The sequence below is a fragment of the Benincasa hispida genome, chromosome 11, assembly GCF_009727055.1.
Source record: "Benincasa hispida cultivar B227 chromosome 11, ASM972705v1, whole genome shotgun sequence".
Classification (NCBI taxonomy): domain Eukaryota; kingdom Viridiplantae; phylum Streptophyta; class Magnoliopsida; order Cucurbitales; family Cucurbitaceae; genus Benincasa; species Benincasa hispida.
In genome coordinates, this window is record NC_052359.1 from 38,365,281 (window position 1) to 38,386,217 (window position 20,937).

Sequence of the window (20,937 nt, forward strand, 5' to 3'; positions counted from 1 at the left end):
AATCACATTTAAAGTAATAAGATGGAGGAAATTATGGTTGCGACGATAGATTCAAACACACTGATTCTATTCACGATAACACCATTGTTAGGAGATGAGGTCAACGACGGAGCCTGTGTTGGAGGAGTTGAGATAGAAGAAGATGGATTTGGAGTGATCATTAGTAGCTCGGGGGAGCGAAGGAGCAATAAGTGAAGCTGGTGGAGAAAGAGTCAAAGTCGAAGCTGATGGTGAAATACTTATGGAAAGAGAGGGAGCCATGTCATATGGAGCCGGAGATGAAGACAAAATTCAAGTCGAATGTGTTGCGCACTATTTGTGGAGGAGTCGATTTCAGAGAGGAAAATGGCGGCAACTTGGTTGGAGAAGAGGTCGGTGTGGTGCTCAGAGTATGACCAATCAATAGTCTTTAGATGTTTTAATTACAGTGTAATTACGAATATTTCTTAATAAGTCAATTGCAATCTCGTTTGTATAAAATTCATTTTTTTTTAATTCGTTTTGTCATTTTTACAAATAAAATGTTGATTTGCTATTTTTACAAATGAAAAGTTAAAATCTATCATTCTTCTTGTTAGCTCATACTAAAATTAACTAATTAGTATTTTTTTTTTAAAAATATCTTTATTTACTGTTTAGTATATTTTTTATTATTAAAAATGAATTATATTAGTATATGATTATTTATTCACTAAAATCAATTATTTAATTGTAGTTAGGGAGAGTTCAATATTATTAATTACAATTTTTATTTGAATCAATTAATTTTAATTAAACAACATAAAGAAATATATTGTTAATAAAAAAAATATACAAAAATTAGTAAGAAGAATCGAACAAAATATGTTAAAAATGAAAATTAATAAGAAATATTAGATAAAAATTTTAAAATTATAGATGTTAATAATGAATGATTTTATTAAAATTAATATGGATAAATAATTGTTTGATTATAAAAAAAATAAGTAATCAATTATAATTAATCTAAATAAGTAATTCTTCATTCAAGTAAAATATTTTAATTTTGTGAAAATTAAATACCAAAATAAGATTTAAACTGCACACTTGTTTTTTTTTCCCAAGACATTTGTGATGTATTAGGATTTTCTTAAGCTGCAAGTTATGAACGTGCCAGTTAAGCTATACGCTCATGTTGGCAAAAAGATATCATGTCAATTACAGCCCACTTTCCTTAAAGGACTGAGACCAACGGCAGGTTCGAGCCGTAGATTCTAGGGTTTATATGGACGGTTAGGATTCGATTCTCACTATGGAGAATTGGATAGGATTTTAGCCTCTTACGTAATGCATTAACTTTTTTCCCTTTTCTTCCTCGTTTCGCTGTCGATCAAATCATTTATCAGCCCTAATCTGCGGTTTTGTCTCCATCTCCATCTCTTCCTCTCGCCGTCTGTTACTCATCGGGAATTATCCGGTTGGTCGAATCCTCAGTCGCGATCTCGGCAACTACGTCAACGGACATGGCGGCTGCAGCTACAACGAGCGTTGTGCCGCCGAATCGTCGGCGGACGGTTAACGCGCCGGAAGACAAGTTGGAATTCGAGACGACGGAGGGGGTTGAGCCGATCTTGACTTTCGATCAGATGGGCATTAAGGATGACCTTCTCCGTGGAATATATGCATACGGTTTTGAAAAGCCCTCGGCCATTCAGCAGAGAGCCGTGAGGCCGATTATTGAGGGTCGAGATGTTATTGCTCAGGCCCAATCTGGAACTGGCAAGACCTCCATGATTGCCCTTACCGTTTGCCAGATGGTTGATACCTCCAGCAGAGAGTGAGTCCCGTTTACCCTATCGAATATTCGATCTTTCATATCTCTTTTCCTCTTATTATCTTTCTATTTTGTGTATTTTGTGCAAACTATATGGAAGTTTTGTAGTAACCTAGCTCAGAAAATCAATTGGAAAGGAAAAAATTGGTTAGATGTCAGTCGGTTCTTTCCGCAAGAAGTTGTTATAACCTCTTGTTATCGTTTGGAAATTTCGCTAGGAAGCCAAGGTTTTGAATATGCATTCAGCTCATGGCTCAGGAGATTTTCCAATGTCCATCTGATCTCTTTTGTAATACGATCTCTTAAACTTCAAACTCTTAAGATCATTATGCATCTTAAATCTAATCAGGGTGCAGGCCTTGATCTTGTCCCCTACGAGAGAATTGGCAACTCAGACAGCGAAGGTTATATTGGCAATTGGCGACTACATTAATATACAAGCACACGCATGTATTGGAGGCAAAAGTGTTGGTGAAGATATCAGAAAGCTCGAGTTTGGAGTTCAGGTTGTGTCGGGAACTCCTGGAAGAGTCTGTGACATGATCAAGAGAAGGACATTGCGTACCAGAGCCATTAAGTTATTAGTTCTGGTAAGTTTGGGTGCCCTTCAATTATCTCTCCTGTTAGCAGAACGATTATTGTAGTTAAGTTTTTATGCAATTTTCCATACGTTATCATTTCATTTTCTAATATTTACTGCTTCAGGACGAGTCTGATGAAATGCTGAGCAGAGGGTTTAAAGACCAAATTTATGATGTATATCGATACCTCCCACCAGAACTTCAGGTTCTCCCTTTCTCTCTCCCTTTCGCCCCAATGAGTAAATGATTGTGCCCATAAGAGGCAGAAGATGATAAATAAATGAAATGCACTGTCTCATTGAATTGGTTGCTAAACATGCCTTCTTTAACATGTTTAACAGGAAAAATAATATTTAGTATACATGCTTTTCGTAAATATGATGATAAATTTGTATGTTCAATAATTTTCTTTTTTCTGCTATAATACATGATGGATTTATTAGTCTTTCATAAAGGAAGAATTGGGACTTCTCAGATTGCTGAGTGACAACAGGACTGTTTTCCTGATTTTTTTATTATTTTTTTTATTATTTATTTTTTTCTTTTGTGGTTTCTATGAAATCTTCGAAGTGGGAGACATATAATCTCGTCCAACTTCATTTTAATTAAGATTTTTGCTTGCATTTGTTTCCTTGATGTGCCATTTTGTAACAGATATGATATTAATGGTATATGTAATTTTTTCACCGTTTACCTGTTTGGTTATGGGAAACTAGTGACTTATCTGTTCCTATGAAGTTTTCTATTTTTACCTGTTTTCAAATAATCTAATGAGCTCTCACCTCAATTTTAATTTTAGGTTGTCTTGATTTCTGCTACCCTTCCACATGAAATCCTGGAGATGACGAACAAATTTATGACAGATCCTGTGAGGATTCTTGTCAAGCGTGATGAGTTGACTTTAGAGGTTTGTAACATTTTAGTTGCATGTGACTAAATGCCCTCTGGAAATATATCAGTGCCCTGATGCATGCTTTTATATTGACAGGGTATTAAGCAATTCTTCGTTGCGGTTGAAAGGGAAGAGTGGAAATTTGATACCTTGTGTGATCTTTATGACACCTTGACCATCACTCAAGCTGTAATTTTCTGTAACACTAAGCGGAAGGTAATAGTGTTGAAAAATTGTTTTTCAGGTCTCCTTAAAAAAGATCTTAAAATCTTATCAGACTCATCCTGAAACAGCAAATAGTGTAATGTTGGCCCTTTTATACGTGTTTGCCTTTTTACATGATTTTGGTATATTCCAAAATCTAAATGTTTGGAATGTTATTTTATTATTGCTTAACCTTTGTCCCCACTCTTATTTATTGTTTTAGTACAATTTTGTCTGTTAACAGTATGATTATTGATTAGAAAAGTCTATTTGAGGAAAGGATAGAGTAGAACTATCTTTTTGCGTTTCATTGCTTAAGGTCTAAGGATAATCCCAGAGATCCTCTACTCTCATTACCCTTGGTCATTGTAAATCATAGTGCCCATGTTCTACCAGACGACCTAAATACTTGCTGAGGATCACACCGAAGCTAACTATTAGTTACAATGGGTCCAACACTCACTATCACAACAAATTATTAGACCTATCCCTTGCCCTTTTTCTACTGTGCTTCTAACAACTGGAGGCATATTTCAGGCGTAGAGATTTCATTGCACTGATTCTTGGATTCCAATATTTGCTGTAAAAATGAAAATATATGCTTATTCATGGGTATAACCCTCCTTTTCTTTTTCCATACTATCAATGTTCTGTTTTTTTTTTCTAAAAAAAGCTTAACTATGCGTACAAAAACAATAATTTTGAACATTTTATGTGATCTAGGAGCTGCTTGAAATCATGCATTTTGAACATTTTATGTGATCTGCTTCCAGGTTGAATGGTTGACTGAGAAGATGCGAAGTAATAACTTCACAGTTTCACATATGCATGGGGACATGCCTCAAAGGGAAAGAGATGCGATCATGGGGGAGTTTCGATCAGGAACTACCCGTGTCCTAATTACTACTGATGTTTGGGCACGAGGGCTTGATGTTCAGCAGGCAAGTTTCTGGTTCCTTTTTTTGCCTAGAAATTTTATTCTGGGTCTTTTATTTTGTTGATCTTTGTTGATGTGCCCCTTACAAATTCAAGCAGCTCCTAGTTGTAGTTGTCTCAGTCAATTTCAACTTGGCACTGGATGAGTTAAAGTGAATAAATGACAAGATGTTCTGATCTTGTGGTCCCTTTTCTCTATGTTTTTGTCCGTGACTCTTTAGTGTCTCTCTATAATGTCAGTAAAATTATTGTTACCAGAATCACAAGCATCCATTCAATGGTCTTCTAGTTCTCTCTCGCAATGGAGATTGTTCATTGTGATTTTTTCATTCAAGAGGTCCTTTTTGTTCCGGCTCCTTTGAGATAAAGGGCAGTTTATATGGAGGGCGTTTCCACCACCCCCTCTCAGTTCTTTGGGGGCATTTGGATCGAGCAAAATTATAGGACTTTTAGAGGTGGAGATATCTACTGAGGAGGACTTTTAATGTGTCTTTATTCTTTTAGGTTGGGGCCATTTTTTGCATAGCTTGTCTCTGTTTTTTTCTTGGGTGGTCCTTTCTGTTTTGTTTTCTTTCATATTTTTCCATGAAAGCGGTGTTTCTCATAGAAAAAGGTCTTCTACTTTTGAGCATACCGTTAGTTTTAGTTGATTGCTAGTGTACTTTGTGGATCGTACGCATGAGTAAGTTATAGGTTACGAGGGTAGGGTTATCAAATGATTTTGATGAGAAGAATTATTAGATAATTAGGATATTCAAGTTAGTATTTGTATAGGCATTAATTTAGATTAATTAGTTAATCGTCGTATTTTTTTTTGTAAGGCTATAAATAGCCATTCTTTGGTTGTAATAGCAATGCTTTTTGAAAATTGTTTTGAAATATAACTTTTGTTCTTTTGAGTGTTATCTCATCTAAGATGAGCTTCCCTGATTTTGGTCTAATCCCTTCGCGTGCTACATCAGATTGGAAGTTGTATAAAATGACCCTGGCGATTTCTTTTATGTTTGGGGAATCATCTCCCACACATCGTTAAAATCTGTGTTTATTTTCCATTCATTACTTATCGCGGCAAAACAAAACAACTTATGTTATTTTGCATTAACCTTTGTCTCAGGTATCACTAGTGATCAATTATGACCTTCCAAACAATCGAGAACTTTACATCCACAGGATAGGAAGGTCGGGTCGGTTTGGGCGCAAGGTATGACACTCTATTCTGTATTTCAGTTTGATTTCCTAGTATTTCTCTTAAAGTAAACATTATGGATAACTTGTAGCATGAGTAAACTCATATAGAGAACTGGCTCTGATTCTGAATCGTATATCTATGTTTCGTTGGACGAAGGCCATGATGATTCATACATGGACGCTATGTTAACTTAAAACATCAATTGTCCTTGTAGAAAGTGATGAAAGAATGTGTTTTTTAATTCAAATTTCAACGTATTAACGCAGGGTGTTGCTATTAACTTTGTGAAAAGTGATGACATCAAGATCCTGAGAGATATTGAGCAATACTACAGTACCCAGATTGATGAAATGCCCATGAACGTTGCTGATTTGATTTAAACACTGCTTGATGATGCCTACTGTTGTATGCTGTGTGGAAGATTTGTGTTAATATTTGATGCTCGCACTGGAGGTTGTCTTTATAAGTGCCTTTTTTTAATGGGTGATATGATGTAGCGTAGGAAGAGATTAACACAGCAACCTTTTTCTGAGTGGCTTGGATGTGTCCATAAATTGTATAATACTTGCGATTGTTTTTCCATTTTTTCAATGGGGAAGGGACTCGAGATTATATTTTTGATTGACTTGAAATACATTTTTCTGATATTAGTTGTGTTATGCCTCCCATATTTTTCTACAAATGTTTACATTTCTAAGTTGTGGGGATTTGGGCATAATTTCTAATGAAGATTCAATGGTTATTTGGTTAAATTACAGAAATTACCATGAATGTTTTAGTGTTTCAAACTTAATTTTCAAGAGGGGCAAGCAAAAATAATCTTTTAAACTCTTTTTAAAGGTGAGATCCATTAAGAGGTTTTTATGGTAGGTTATAGGAAAAAAGGTCGGTCAGACAAGCATAGCTTAACCATGAGGTCTGCGGTTTAAGGTTTAAAGTTTTCTACTTCCAATGGTAGTAAAGAAAAAAAAAAAGTATGAAGAAAAAAGAAAAGGCAATAACCAAGACTTTGGGACCTTTTTTGTCTTTGGCCCTATAACTGAAGACTTCTATACAATTGACTTTTTTTATGAGTGAAATTTCATGTTTACCCTCAATTTTTAATGAAGACTCTCTCTTATACTTCTTTAAGCTAATGTCAATCGAAAATCCACTTCCATTCAATGCAACTTAGATTCATTTCCTATCAAAACATTTATTCTCCATCAAACAAACCAATGATACTGATAATAATCATGAGAGCAACTCCACTTCTCAAATTTCGATCATTCCCGATTTCTCTCTCTTCCTTCCTATCAACATGTTTCGTTTTGTTTTCTTTCCTTTTTCTAAAGCATCTGCACGTTACTATATGTGCGAATTTTCAGAGCTATTTTAGTTAGATGACAAAGTAAGAAACAAAGTAAGAAATTTAGAGATAGAAAGTATATTTATAAGCATAATTTTTAATTAATTATCAATTGAGACTTCAATAACGGGGCTTTAACCACGAAGACCTAAATATTTTGACTAACACATTGATGACTCTGAATGAAGATACAACTTAGAACTTAAAACTCGTATTGAAAACTATAAAAGCATCTATGAAACACATTCAAAGAGTACGCTTCATATGTGTAAACAACACATTACATCGATATATATTTTTATATCATAATCATCATCATTAAAAATGACACACTATAGAGACAAACAAACAAAGCACTCATACATTGCCCATCATTCTGGAATCAGGATTCTGAACAAGCCAAATGGACGTAATCGCCTCGGGAAGAAGGGACATTTGACAATGAGGCCAAAATTTAATGAAAATAGAAAATAAAAAGTGATACATTTTGACAACATACATACAAGGGGACGGGATCCTAAAAACTATGCGCTTACAAAACGGTATTTATATGAAGAGCTTTAAGCAGAGATGTGGCCATTTGTTTCACCAACACTTGCCCACCAGACCGTTGTCCATCCCTGCGTTCCTCAATCAAATTCTGAAGTTTATGAGGTAAATCATTCTCCACAATCAACTGCTTGGGTCGTGGATGATGCTCATACACCGCCTGCCACACAACCGACATTGTACATTCAAATTTCAAATCAAACAACAAAAATATCGTCGACACTAAGTCACTATGGAATCCATTAGAAGCTACGTGAAACAGAAGACTGCACACATAAAGATCTCTTACCTTTATCAGTTTAAGTAGATTAAGCCGAGCAATCGCATCCTGGTGGTCCAGCCTCGCTATAAGCAATGGGGTCAATCCATTGACTGCCAATGTCGTATTGATTCGGGAAGATTTCCTGCAATGGGAAGTACATGTCCAGTTAATATTAATAAGAGCTCAAATATCAAAGGTAGTACTGAACCTGGTGTACTGTACGTCTTTATTTTCAGTTATCAGGTATTATGTTTGTAACCTTTGCGTTTTCTCTCTGGTATAGAAAGTGGCAGGAAGGGGTTGGAGTAATATACATGGTGTTTTTATATCATTGGATATAGAGAGAAGTTACGGATTTGCTAATCAGTAGTAACTTAAAGGCTACAGCGGTCACATTGAATAATTTTCTGAGAAAATACAGTCTACTATTAGGACATTTGACTGTAGGGCAATTAACCAGACAGATAAAAGGTACATACGTGATGATTTTCAAGAAAGGCTCCAATATATGTACAAAATGTTGTTCTGGACAGCACTGGAAAAACTTCACCAATTTCTGAACTGCATCCTTTTTCAGCAAAGCTTGTTCAACTTTTCGGTTGTCATTATCATGAGCCAAGCAAACAGCAATAGAATCCAATGCCGTGACAGACCAAAGCTCATCCTCAAGTAGGCTCAAATACACATCTAATCCACCGTGGGCTCTTAACTGCTCCCTAGAATTACGAGATGCATGGGCCATATCACACAGTAGAGGCAATGCATATTGTTTCAGAGGAGAGTCTGATATAATAAAATGCATCAAGTGTGGAATAATTCCATTTTCAGCTGCATATTCTTGTCTCCTCTTATTTATTTTGCACAAATTGAATAGTGCACTGAGGACCTACGGAGAATATAGCAAGGTAATGAAACTATTAATAAAGAACACTGTCAGTAAGAGTAAACACAGCACGAAACTTTGACAAGCAAAGAATTTTAAGCTAAAACAAGACAAGTATTATATACGTTCTAGTGGAAAATGTAATCACAGACTTGTAGAGAAAACAATCTAATAAGGTTTTAGGTCAACTTTTATAGAACTAGGGCAGAACCACACTAATGCAAGGAGAGACATCAGGTCCCCAAATGCCAGCTCTAAGAGATATACCCTTCTTTCATGAAAGATCAATTGAAATAAAAGGTTTTCATTTATTATTAAACTTTTACATCTAGCAGTTCAGACCAACGATCTTAGGAAACGTCACCTCAAATATTTTGTAATTGAGAGAAGACAGGCATCTGGCTAGAGCTGCTATACTACAGGCATTTCTAAGCAAAATACTGTGGGGAACTGGGAAACCTGAAGACCTAGACAACTAATAAACAAAATTATGACAAAACATAAAGCAAGGCCCTGACTTTCATGGTTTACAAATATTTGAGAAAGGACTTCATGAGAATCCATGACACACCTAAAGGCTATGAAGGATGGAAAGCGAGGCCCTGACTGTCATGGTTTCTCTGTCCCACAGAGGCCAATGAAAGCCAACGAAAATGAAGAAGGGGGATCAGAGAAGGCAAAACAGAAGCCAAAGAATGAATCTTCTTATCAGAAAAGACACGAAGAAATAAAGCATAGAAAGAAAATTCCCCAATCCACCAATCCTCCCAAGGGTGAACCTTTATGCTTTTCCAACCGAACATCCCAAAAATCAAGAGAGGGAAAAATTATAGCCCAACAAAAATCTGGAGATTTCTATTCGACCAATAAAACCACACTCTGCACCTCACACATAACGAATGGAAGCCATACCTTACAATAATCCTATGCCACACAGCATTAGACTCCAAGAAGAATTGCCACAACCGTTTTGCTAATAAAACCTTTAGGAAGTCCTAGACTTCCTACACCTAACCCTATTGTGGTAAAAAAATTTGAAAACACATCTCACCTTACGAGGAGGGATCCCCCACCTCAACCCCTTCCCACAAAAGTCCCTCATCACGTTCTCATTACCCTTCCTCATGGAAATCTACCTTCTAAATAACAATAAAAAATAACTAGGGAAGCCACTCAAGACTAGTTGGATAAGAACAACTGTTAATCTACCTTCTTGGAGAAGAAAGCCCTTCTCCAAGGACCCAAAACCATTCAAACCTTCTCCACCTCACGAATTTAGAAAGTACGACACCTCAAGTTAGCACCCAAGGAGGCCCTGAATAAGAGGAAAGGAAGTTGATTCACCTTAAACCCACAGTTTCCCAACCCCACAAACAGAAAAATCTTGGGGATGGGAAGACTTGACCGTTATCTTCTTCCCCTAACGTCACTAGCTTACTCAAGGCATCCACCATGGGGAGAAAGAGAAACGGTGAGAGGAAGTCTCCTTGCGTGAAGCCTCTATAAGCGAAAATCCTACTGGTCTCCTGTTGAGGAAAATGGAGAATTAACCAACCTAAAGTTCCAAATCCAAGATCTCCATTCTCACCAAAATCTTTTTCTCAAGGACTTTATCCACAAAGTCACAATCATGATCGTAGGCTCAATCTCATAAATAGCCTTTCCTCCTTTCTTGATACCCATCTTTCTTCCCAATCAGCTTGAAGCAAATATCTTCCTCCCATTTATCCCACATAATAATACTGGTTGTGCCCTTCGTTTACACTCTCCACATACAAGTGCTAATTTATGAATCATCCCAAGTGGGGGGAACATCTGACACTTTAACCCACAAATTCTTGAAGACTTGGCTTCTACCCTCGGCCATCATCATAGAATTCCAAGGCTTCAAACTTCACCACACAGGCAAGAATGGAGCCTCTTCCCAAGTCTAAAAAAGACTTCACACTTCCATTACCACATATAATAACAGCCATGTTTGCAAAAAATAAATAAATAAATAAATAAAAGAAAAGAAAAGAAAAGAAAAAAAAAAAAGAAAAGAAAAAAAGGGAAAAAGAAAAAAAAGCTCTCAGCTGTCTCTTCCCTAAAGCCTCCTCATCCATTGTTTCAACTCTACCCAATGATCTACCGCTTTCTCCAACATTCCGACTCTTCACATAAAGGTCAAATGAGAATCAAAAGCTCCCCTGTTTCTCCCCCTCAGCATCACCTCTCCATTCCCCCCTTTAACCAATTTTGCAAAAGGAGGTTTGTAATGTGCACTATAATGTGTGGGAAGATTTCCTGCCCTGTGAGAAGATCTTTTGCCATTAGTCGACTCTAGTGCAATGACACCCCCCCTCGAGTTTGAGATGGCTTGAAACCAAAACAAAGCCTATGAAAGTCATCTTTTCCTAAACATAGTCCCTACTCCCCACCACTAAGCAGCGAGCTCCACATAATCTATAACCCACGCAACTGCCCCTCACTGCAGTCTAATCCTAAAAACTTCTCCCCTAGCACCCCCAATCACCACCTTTTTACCCATCTCCCTCCAACTCTCATGAGGAGTGTAATTGAGAGAATCAGAATTAATGTATTCCATTCACTAAGATGATTTATATACAAGTGTACAAGGTAACTTAGTAAAAGTAGAAAGGCCATAAAGGATAACATGATTAACATATTGTCTAGCGCATAGGTTTCATAGCTATAAAGAGTGATCCTGAGGTCGAGAGTTCAAGCATCACTCACCGATAACATGACTAATATATTTACAATAATATAACCATACTAAAATAATATAAGCACTATAGAAGCACTATAACAAGGAGAGAAACTTTGTGACGTATGATTCATATATTTCCAAAGCCACACAATTCATTTTTTGAGATTTTTTTCTTATTAAAAGTAAGCACACCTCAGTGTGTATTTGTGACACCAGTGACCCTTCTTTGAGTTCAAGGTTTGGAATCAAATATTTAATTGCATCTGCTCGCTGAAGATTTTCTAAGCAATTTGGATCTGTTGATAGATGATTTATACACTTCAGTATCTACAAAATGAAAAACAAATGGAAGTACGGTTAGCAGAAAGTAGAAACCAGCTAGTTCAGAGTAACCCAACCAATGAATGGATGAAAACCTTCACGCTCACATACCTTCAAGAGAATTGGGGGCTCTACCCTATTGAACATCTGGAAAAGGCGATTAAGCAAACTTTGGCTGCACATATATGACTTCACAGTTGTATCTGCTTGAGCAAACTCAAGCAACAGATCAGCCACCTTCGCCAGGTATTCCCTTGCAACATCAGCATTCAGGGTTGAAACCATGTGCGAAAGAAGTCCAGAGGATGTTGCACTCCCTGGTCTAGCATTTAATACGCCCGAACCTGAAAGTACCCCGGATGCTGTCTGTGAAGCAATTCCAGATGTGGATGCAGCTCCTTCATTGGAAATCAGGGGCCCTAGCTTCTTTGCCGCCGTTTTAAGAGAAACCTTAGAAGTGGGGTCAAAATTTCCATTGTCTTTTCCACGTTGAGAAACCTCTGGAATGAAAAGAATCACAATAAGGTTCTTTGAAAGATACTCTCAAGCTACCAAAAATATTCTCATGAGAATGGAATATGTGCACACAAAGATTTATCAAAGCAAAATTCCCATACTTGATAGTTATGTCTAGGAAGCTTTAAAACTATTTATTAAGCACTAGCACCATAAATGTTTTGGTCCTTATGAACGTTTAACTTACAAAATGACATACAGGAAAAAGCTCTCAAAAAACTGTTAAGGTGCCCATATATGGCTTGCCCCCCAATATTTCTAACGCACCGAAGTTTAATCTCTATTTCTATGAGAAATAGAAAATCCAGTAATTAGGCAATTTGGTAATATCACTTCAATACACACACAATCAATCTATCTTGTAAGAAGGAAGAAAGAAACATGTTCACAAAAACAGAGATACTCACCAGCGAATTCTGCCATTAAAAAATCAGGCTCCCCATTTATCTTCTTTTCATTTGATGCATGCAATAGAGGCATTATAGTTTCATGTCTCTCCAGTCCAGAAAGTTGGCGCATGTACTCAAGCTGACCAGAAAAATGTCGAGACGGGGGTTCTTTGTCCAACAGACTTAGAAGGGGCCGAACTTGCTCTTGCTGAGTTGCCACCAATGTTGTAGGAAATCCATTAGATGCAGGTTCTACCAATTTCGGAGGCCTGTCTGTGGAAGTCCTATTAGAGTTGGCCATTCGCTCACTTCTCCATCTATCTGCATTTTCATGTTCTTTGGAAGCCAAGCCAGATGGTTCCTTGCTTGCTAAATGCAAAACTTTATCCAAAGATGCAAGCTCTGACGGTTTAGATCCCAAGGCTTCATTTGTGGCGTTGCTAGATTGGGGCCTATCAAAATCTGTGGAAAAGTGCCGGTGATCAGATTGATTGGTATCCGATCTTTGAGAATGTGAAGTTGAAGCCCTAGAAGGTTCTGGTGGTCCAGAAGACGGGTGATGATCAACTATTCCATGCCTGACCTTCAAAAGATCAGGTTGATCAGGCATAGGAAATGAGGCCTCATACTGGCTGAAGATAGGATGGCTAGGATCTAGTTGACCTGATCGTGGCCGTTGAGTTAAACCATCAACTGGATATCCCGCCCCAACTGTTATGGAAGCTAAGCGAGTTGCCTCGTTTAAGCTGTAGAGGGTGTTAATAAGCCTAAGCAGAATTCCACTTTTTGCTGCTATACGACAGAAACCATTTCTAAGAGTGGAACGCTGGAGCTTAAAAATCTGCCACATTCCATCAATAGCTAGGTGAACCATGTCCCTAGAAATACAATATTTACAAGTATGTGTAAGAAAAGAATAACAATAAAATTCAATGGAAAACCAAATAAATGAACCACAAACACATCAGATGAAAATAAATTTAATTTGTAAACAACCAACAAAACTAAATACTAAATGAGCAACTGAGGAAACATAGGTTAAAAATGCAAATGCATGATAGACCACAATCGCTTTAATTTTAACTCCATCAGAAGTGGAAACAAATCATAGAAATTTATGAGTAGTAACAGTGTTAATAAGTTCGATTTTCATAAACTAAAAACCAAAAACCAAATGGTGATCGAACAGGGCCTTAATTATTAAGACTTTACAGTGGAAACACATCAGCTCCAAATAAGCATTTTTATTTCATGTTATAGTTTGACTTCTTGATCCTAAGTTCGATCTTCATCTCATGGAAGTACTTCCTATCAAAACAAAGAAGGTTCAACATTATTATATATATAATACATAGAATTCTGCTCCATTTCTAATGGTTTATAGTTCTCAAATACGTCCCAATACTGCAAGAAAAGACTTACTACTCGTTAAACCCTATGCCTTTTTATACTATAAATGCTCAACTGTCGAAAAATGATATTTACGTACCTGTACTTTGCATAGTCTGCCTCTAAAAAGCTTACTAATACAGGTATTCCACGACATGCGACAAACATTTGCAATGTCAAGGAGCTGAAAATTTTTCAAACAAATCCTTGTTAAGAGAACAAATCCATATGCGGTCATAATAATAGAACAAAATTAAAACTTCAAACCTTGATTGACAAAGCTGCTGAAAGAAATAAGCTGCTTCCATACGAACTTCTCGGGGGCGATCAGGAACTGCAAAGCCCATTACCAGAGGAATCTGATAGTTACATAAGAAAATGACCAATATTGAGGTTCATTCACTAGTTCACCAAAAGGAGAAGAGTAAAATCATTAACAACTCGGGAGGATAAAAGATACATTCGATTATAATTGATTATAATAGACCGTGATACATTTTAGAAAGAAAAAAAAATGAAAATTTTATTTTCTTACTTACTGTTGTTTCTAATAAAAAAAAATGGATGTAGCACTCAGCTAATTACAAGAAAACCCTATCAACAGTTAGTTCGCTAGAAACTTCCATTTCTTGTTCAAAGAACAATAAAAAGATGACCCCTCAACAGCTAATTAGTTTTACGTATGATAGAATAGTGAGTACAATAAATAAGACGTAACCTCCATCAGATAACCAGCCACATATTCCTGGTCCAAAAATAGAGCTTCATTCTTCACTGGATATTCAAGCACACACAGATTGAAATGCTTACTCCAGTACTCAAGCTATATTAAGTATTCAAGTTCAAAATGGTACTGTGTAGAGTTGCATAAATGAACATAAATGCCAAAAGAAATTTAAACCAATTGAATAAATTAGTTTAGCTGATGATGTACCGAAGGAAAAGTTTAAACATTATTTGATGAACTGTGCCAGATGGAAATATTATTTGATTGTTACTTACTAGACCGACAAGACAGGCATTTTCTTGGAAGTCAACATTATCCTTAACTATCTGATTTATAAGCTGGAGCACTGAACATATAATCTGCAATAATGAAAGGCAAGTTCTATAAAGTGATTAAGCAAACTAAAAAATCATTGGAAAAAAATGAGATAAATACAAAAACCATACACGAGTTTTAGGAACTTCAAGCAACTCCGTTAATGGGAGAAGACCATGTTGTGTAACATATACAATTTTCTGCTCAGGTCTTTGATGAAAGATAGCAATTAGTTTTTGACAGGCAGATACAATTACATCTTCGGGTTCATCAGGTCTCAATGACCCAACTAATCTGCCAAATTCAACAGCCTACCAACAGAGAAAGGGAAGATAAGAAATGGAAAATAACAACCCTATTCATGTTCAAGTAAAATAAACTAAACACATTATACACTTAGTTTTCATTAGGAAATAAACATAATCGAAGAAAAAAAGATAACTGAAAAGTAATTTCTAATGCTACACTCTTAAGTATCAGAATGAATGGACTTCCTAGAGTCGAAAGAACAGAGTACCTGCAAAGGAAAAAGGGTTTCTCCGGGCAACTTCTCATCAAAAACCTAATTAAATGAATCACAAGGCTATCAGTTGTGGAGGCAATTAAAGAATATTAGAATTCTACCCATACTATTATTATACTGTAACATACATACCAAACCATCGATATCAATATCGTCGTCCTTTAAAACACCCATCACTAGTCGAAGCAGGTCACCCCCACCACTTGCCTGTCCCATTTCATTTTCCATTTGTTTTTGAGCAATTGTAGCCCTCAACTTTGTGGCCAGGTCATTTTTCCCACCATCATTTACTGGCACATTACCCATGTTTGATTGTAGAGTAGATAGAGATGTTGATGCTCCAGCAGCTTGATCCCCGGGTTGCTTATCTAGAGGTTGGAATAAATCATCTAAGGAAGCATCTCCAGGAGTGTCACTAAATTTACTCAGTTCATCTCCTCCCAAAGCAGTCGACATCTTCGATGCCTTCAAACATAACAATTGCACCAATCCATAAGTTTTGTTTTAATATATGATAAAAGACATTGCAGTCAAATATCTGATATATTTCGTAATTTTTTTTGTAAGAAACAAAAGTGAGATGCACTAGAAAAGAGGGGGAAATAGCCTAGCGGCCATCGACAAATTTACCAGCAAAGAGTCTTGGAATTTTTAGTAAACATGAGGAAAATAAAGTTTAAACAATAGATCATAATGAGAAGTTTAAGTAACATATATGTCAACTTATCTTTTTATAACTAGCAAACCTAAGGAATTAACACTGTACCTTTTGAAAACTATTGTCCTGACTGTCAGGTTCAAAACCAAATGATCTCCTTCCAGATGTTGTAGAAGTTTCTCTCTCTCCATGTTTTCTAGAAGCATCTTTCCTTAATTCTGCCAATGGCACTTCACCATTCATTATCACTTCATCATGGGCTCTACCATGAGATTCATGAAACTCAGTCGGCTCAGAGGTGGTAAGTCTGCCAGAACCAGTTAGAAGAGATGAATTTTCATGAATGGATAAGGTAGGAACTTGATCCAATAGGGTATCTTCTTCTAGACTTTCTCCTTCCTCAACAAAATGAGGGCCTGAAGCAAAATGCTTTTGGGACTTGCTTGCATCATTGGCAACATTTGATGACAACTCCTTCCCTGAATCCTGGAATAATGACTATCCAACTTACCAAAGAGATGCAAAAATTCAATAGAAACTTTGAAGAAGAAACTATTGTTGAATTCAGAAATAAAGTCACTTAATAATATAAAACTCTCACATCTTTAAAATCAGAATCAGTGACTTCATTTTTCTCTGCCGAAGGGCTTTCACAAGAGTTTTGATTGTCTCCATTAGAAATTTCTGCTTCAATTGATCCATCTTGTTGAGTGTTTCTGCCATAAGGAAAAGGGTTCAAATGATTAGGGTCATATACTACTCTTCCTACAATGCTCATACATGAAGTGCTTCATTTCAGACCAATTCTATTATTAACCGAAGTTTTGGATAAACCCAGATAGAAAATGGCACATATCTTTTCCTGCATAAATTTCATGCAAATTCTCTATATCTGAAGTTAATTCTAGTGTCAAACTGTTATTCCCAGATCTGGTCCTACTACACAAATCAGATTAGGGACATTGTCATAGGGTACCAGACATGCTCCAGTGTAGCATTGACAGGGCTCAAAAGTGGAGATGAAAAAAGAGTATCTAAGGCCCCATTTGGTATGTTTTGGTTATCTATTTTTAAAAATTATACTTGTTTTCTTACTTTTTTTGGTAAGCTTCTCACCTTTAAAACACACTTGAATTTAAAGTCAAATTTAAGAACAAAACAGAGTATTTAAAAACTACTTTTTCTTTTAGTTATCAAATTTTGGCTTGGTTTCAAAATTGTCTTTCATATTGACTTGAATTTCAATTATATAAAAAGGCTAATGACTACCTTAATGTGCCACTATGACGAAGAGAAGAATGCAAAGCCCGCCGACAGTTCTGTATCCAAGGATGAGAGAGCAAAGTTTTTGCATCAGGTCTTTGCCTAGCATCCTGCACAAAGAGGACATCAATCTATTCATCCACTCCAAAATACACTAACAAAGAGATGTAATTCCATCCCATTTCAAATAAGATACAACCAGCCAGAAGAATTCCAAACCACTTTAAAATTAAAGTTAAAAAGTACACCAAATCACAAATGAACACAGACCATTAATACCCAAACAAAATAGACTTTGGAAACTACTTTATAAGATCCACGATTACAGAGTCTGATATAATTGGTAAATTATTTTAATAAGAGTGTTTTTTGTATCGACTTTTTTCATCAAATTCCAGTTTTATTGTCCTAAAAAAGATGCTTATCCATGTTTTTCTCTGAAGGATTCTACATGCACTGATGATCTATTCTCCAAATTTACTAGTAGTAGTTTTAGCACATTTGAGTATCCCAATCCCCTCAGAATCATCTCTCCAGGGTGTTTTAAAGCTGGATAAAGAGATGCCAAATTTGTTTTACATTCTAGACAAGACTATAGTTCATAGACATATGCATTCATCAGGTTAAGGAGTTATGCATTCATCAGGCTAAGGAGTTATCACTATTCAGAAAAATATGAACTCATTTGCGAGCTTCATATGTGTTCTATGCCAACAGAACCAGAATTATCATTCAGTGTGTACAATGTTCGAGTTAAACTGTATTCCAAGGAAGTGCTTTTTCTTGGGGATGAAAGCTTCACTACATCCCTTGACCTCGTTTGATGAGAAATTATTTGAAAAGTGGAAAGGGGTGCTCGTGGGTTGGGTTGGGTCGGGTCTGGTCTAAGAAGTACTTCAACCCAACCCAATTGTTCAAATTGTAAATTTCTTCGACCCAAATAACCCTTATTAAAATATGAACCCAACCCAACTCAACCATAAAATATTTGGGTTGGGTTGGTTCAGGTTACTCGGGTCATTTAAATTTTTGTTCTAAAAATAAGTAAAATGAGTAGAAATTTGATTTAATTATTTTTATATATTGAATTAAGATTAACAACTCAATTTCAATTTATATAATGCAAATTTTCTTTCCAAAGTGCTAAAAAACTTTTTTTATGAGTTGTTAGAGAATAAATTATCTAAAAAGTAATGAAATTAAATAAAACAAAAATAAATATAAGTACATATAATTGAATCCTAAGTAAAAATATATATATATATACATTTTAAAATAAATAATAAGTTCGGGTTAGTTCGGGTTGGTTTGAGTTACTTTAGGTGAACCCTTGAACCAACACAACCCAAAAAAAATTCATTTATTTGAACCCAACCCAACCCAAACAACACGAGTTGGATTGGGTTGATCGATTTTTTCGGGTCATCGAGTTTTTTTCCCCTAATAGAATGCTACCAGCTTGTGGCATATCTAGGATGTAACTTCAACTCATTTATTTATTTGTTCCTTTTCTGTAAAGAATAATTCTTTCATCATGAAAGATGAAAGTATAAGATAAACATCCAAAAGCACGTACTTTGGTCAATTAAAATGTGGTTTATAACAGTTGATGTTTCACAGAGTTTAATCACCTTCGGTCTTAAATACGTTCTTTTAGTTTTGTTTCTTGATGGTAATTGGTATAGGACACTGTGTATGGTTCTATCCTGCTTGAAACGCCGTCTGTCATACCTAACAGACACTAGGAAGTTAGAAGACCTACAATGCATTTTTTGGCCTTCTCACGCACCTTATAGAATTTCCAAAAGCCATAAATAAAATTTTAAGAGTTGTATACAAGAAAAGAACAGCCCTATTTTTTTGTTTGGAGACGGAAAAAATAATAAAGAAGCCCTAGAAAGCAGATGTTCAAACATATAATTTAATTCATTTAATTATAGAAATCCTGGCAAACCTTCTTAAAGCACTGGCGTAAAAAATCAGTGATATCTGGTGATAGGCTATCCGGAATTGGAGGATGCTTGTCCTGGAGATTGGTGAATAGTACAATGACAACATAAGGAAAAGATTTATCATCAAGGTCAATGTCCAAATAAAAAACCAATAATGTATACATCATGAACAAAAAAAAAATCATAATTATTACAATTATATATATATATATATATATAAAGACATGGGCTTCTCACTTACAAACAACTTCCCACCTAAAGTCTGATCTAGTTTATTTTATAAACATGAAACAAAATTTTCATTGCTAACTGAAAAGTTACAAACAAGTCAACTGCAAAAATATAACGTAATAATGAAAAACTAGAAAAGTCAGACAAGAAAGCTAAACCGCAAAGATTCAAGAACCCTCCCTAATTGTGTCGCACAACAAGTGTTGCAGATATAGTTTCAAATTACAATGAACATCAAATTAAAAAGTACTCAGTAAGTTGTTGCTTATCCCCAGTCGGCTAGGAAACAAAGCATTTTATCAATACAATGAAATTACAAACAAAGCAAATTCCTATTGGTAAGATTACAAGAAACTACTTCATTGCGCTACGAGGGAGGACAAATTATAATTACAAAAAGGGGCTCCATTTACACCAAGACATAGTAGAGCTTTGTAGTTTCTTTAAAAGATAAGAGCTAGGAAGCATAGATACTTCTAATTGTGCAAAGAATCGGTATCAAATATGTATTTGATACAGATACGTCCAAATACGTGTCTAATACGTGATTTGAAGTATTTGAATTTTTACTCTTTTTTTTTTTTTAATTTTCAGATACGGATAACCTCTTCCGGATACGTGATGGGGATACACTGGGTCATTTTTTTTTTCAAATTTAAGCCCAACCATTTAAAAAACCCAACGAACAACCTATTTTAATCAAAAGTCTACTTAGATCTAGCAATTCAAAAGAAAATAAATTAAAAATGAAATAATAAAAATAGAAAAGGTAAAAGAAAAAAACCCTAATAGTGATTAGAACTTCATTCTCTTCTCTCTCACTAACTAAATCATTATTCAGACCACCTCCCCCTTCATATTCCCAACTTCATTCTTCAATTTTCATCTCCTACTTCTTCCCTGTTGTCTACTCTAGTCGCTCAACCACCACTTCATGCTGCTGGATTTTTTTTCCACTCTTTTCTCAAATCTACTTTAGTCTAACTTAAAATGAGTATTATAATAATTAGCAGGTCATATATATATATATATATGAAATAACGTATCCCTATCTTAGTATTTTAGAAATTGGCGTATCATCTTATCTTATTGTATCTGTTGAAATTATATTTTAGCCCTAAGGGCGTTTGTCTTTTATCAGTCTAGGGGTTCTCATTGTTTGGTTATTTATACCTGTTCCTGTATTGTGTACTGTGTATCTGAATTAAAAATAAAAACTCTTATCGTGGTTTTTTCTCCCTGGTCTAGGGTTTTCCACGTAACTCTGGTGTTTTCATTTCTTCCCTAATTTTTCAAGATGGTATCAG

General features: G+C 35.7%; 2 protein-coding genes across 2 annotated transcripts in view; one reads left to right on the forward strand and one right to left on the reverse strand.

Moving 5' to 3' along the window:
• Positions 1–1,291: 1,291 nt before the first annotated feature.
• On the forward strand, positions 1,292–6,253 carry LOC120091195 (eukaryotic initiation factor 4A-3). Its single transcript, XM_039049099.1, has 8 exons — positions 1,292–1,795; positions 2,142–2,382; positions 2,498–2,578; positions 3,173–3,280; positions 3,362–3,481; positions 4,243–4,410; positions 5,520–5,606; positions 5,861–6,253. Exons 1-8 carry the CDS (start codon positions 1,482–1,484, stop codon positions 5,972–5,974), a joined length of 1,233 nt encoding a protein of 410 aa, XP_038905027.1. The 5' UTR covers positions 1,292–1,481; the 3' UTR covers positions 5,975–6,253.
• A 925-nt stretch (positions 6,254–7,178) lies between these two features.
• The window catches only part of LOC120090135 (MAP3K epsilon protein kinase 1-like), a 34,115-nt gene continuing 20,356 nt past the window's right edge, over positions 7,179–20,937 (reverse strand). The window contains exons 9-24 of the mRNA XM_039047654.1: positions 19,402–19,473; positions 17,454–17,557; positions 16,786–16,900; positions 16,293–16,670; positions 15,659–15,991; positions 15,521–15,565; positions 15,135–15,314; positions 14,964–15,047; positions 14,229–14,320; positions 14,062–14,145; positions 12,591–13,450; positions 11,779–12,167; positions 11,539–11,673; positions 8,233–8,639; positions 7,781–7,895; positions 7,179–7,651 (exon numbers count right to left, since the gene is read on the reverse strand). Coding sequence (XP_038903582.1) covers positions 7,475–7,651; positions 7,781–7,895; positions 8,233–8,639; positions 11,539–11,673; positions 11,779–12,167; positions 12,591–13,450; positions 14,062–14,145; positions 14,229–14,320; positions 14,964–15,047; positions 15,135–15,314; positions 15,521–15,565; positions 15,659–15,991; positions 16,293–16,670; positions 16,786–16,900; positions 17,454–17,557; positions 19,402–19,473 — 3,570 coding nt within the window. The 3' untranslated portion in view covers positions 7,179–7,474. The remainder of the gene's footprint in view (positions 7,652–7,780; positions 7,896–8,232; positions 8,640–11,538; positions 11,674–11,778; positions 12,168–12,590; positions 13,451–14,061; positions 14,146–14,228; positions 14,321–14,963; positions 15,048–15,134; positions 15,315–15,520; positions 15,566–15,658; positions 15,992–16,292; positions 16,671–16,785; positions 16,901–17,453; positions 17,558–19,401; positions 19,474–20,937) is intronic.

Bases quoted from the DNA above. Each gene is read 5' to 3' on its own strand.
- LOC120091195 (XM_039049099.1), top strand. From the start codon at position 1,482: ATGGCGGCTGCAGCTACAACGAGCGTTGTGCCGCCGAATCGTCGGCGG. The intron at 1,796-2,141 runs GTGAGTCCCGTT...AAATCTAATCAG, and splicing joins GTTGATACCTCCAGCAGAGA to GGTGCAGGCCTTGATCTTGT. The intron at 2,383-2,497 runs GTAAGTTTGGGT...TTACTGCTTCAG, and splicing joins CCATTAAGTTATTAGTTCTG to GACGAGTCTGATGAAATGCT.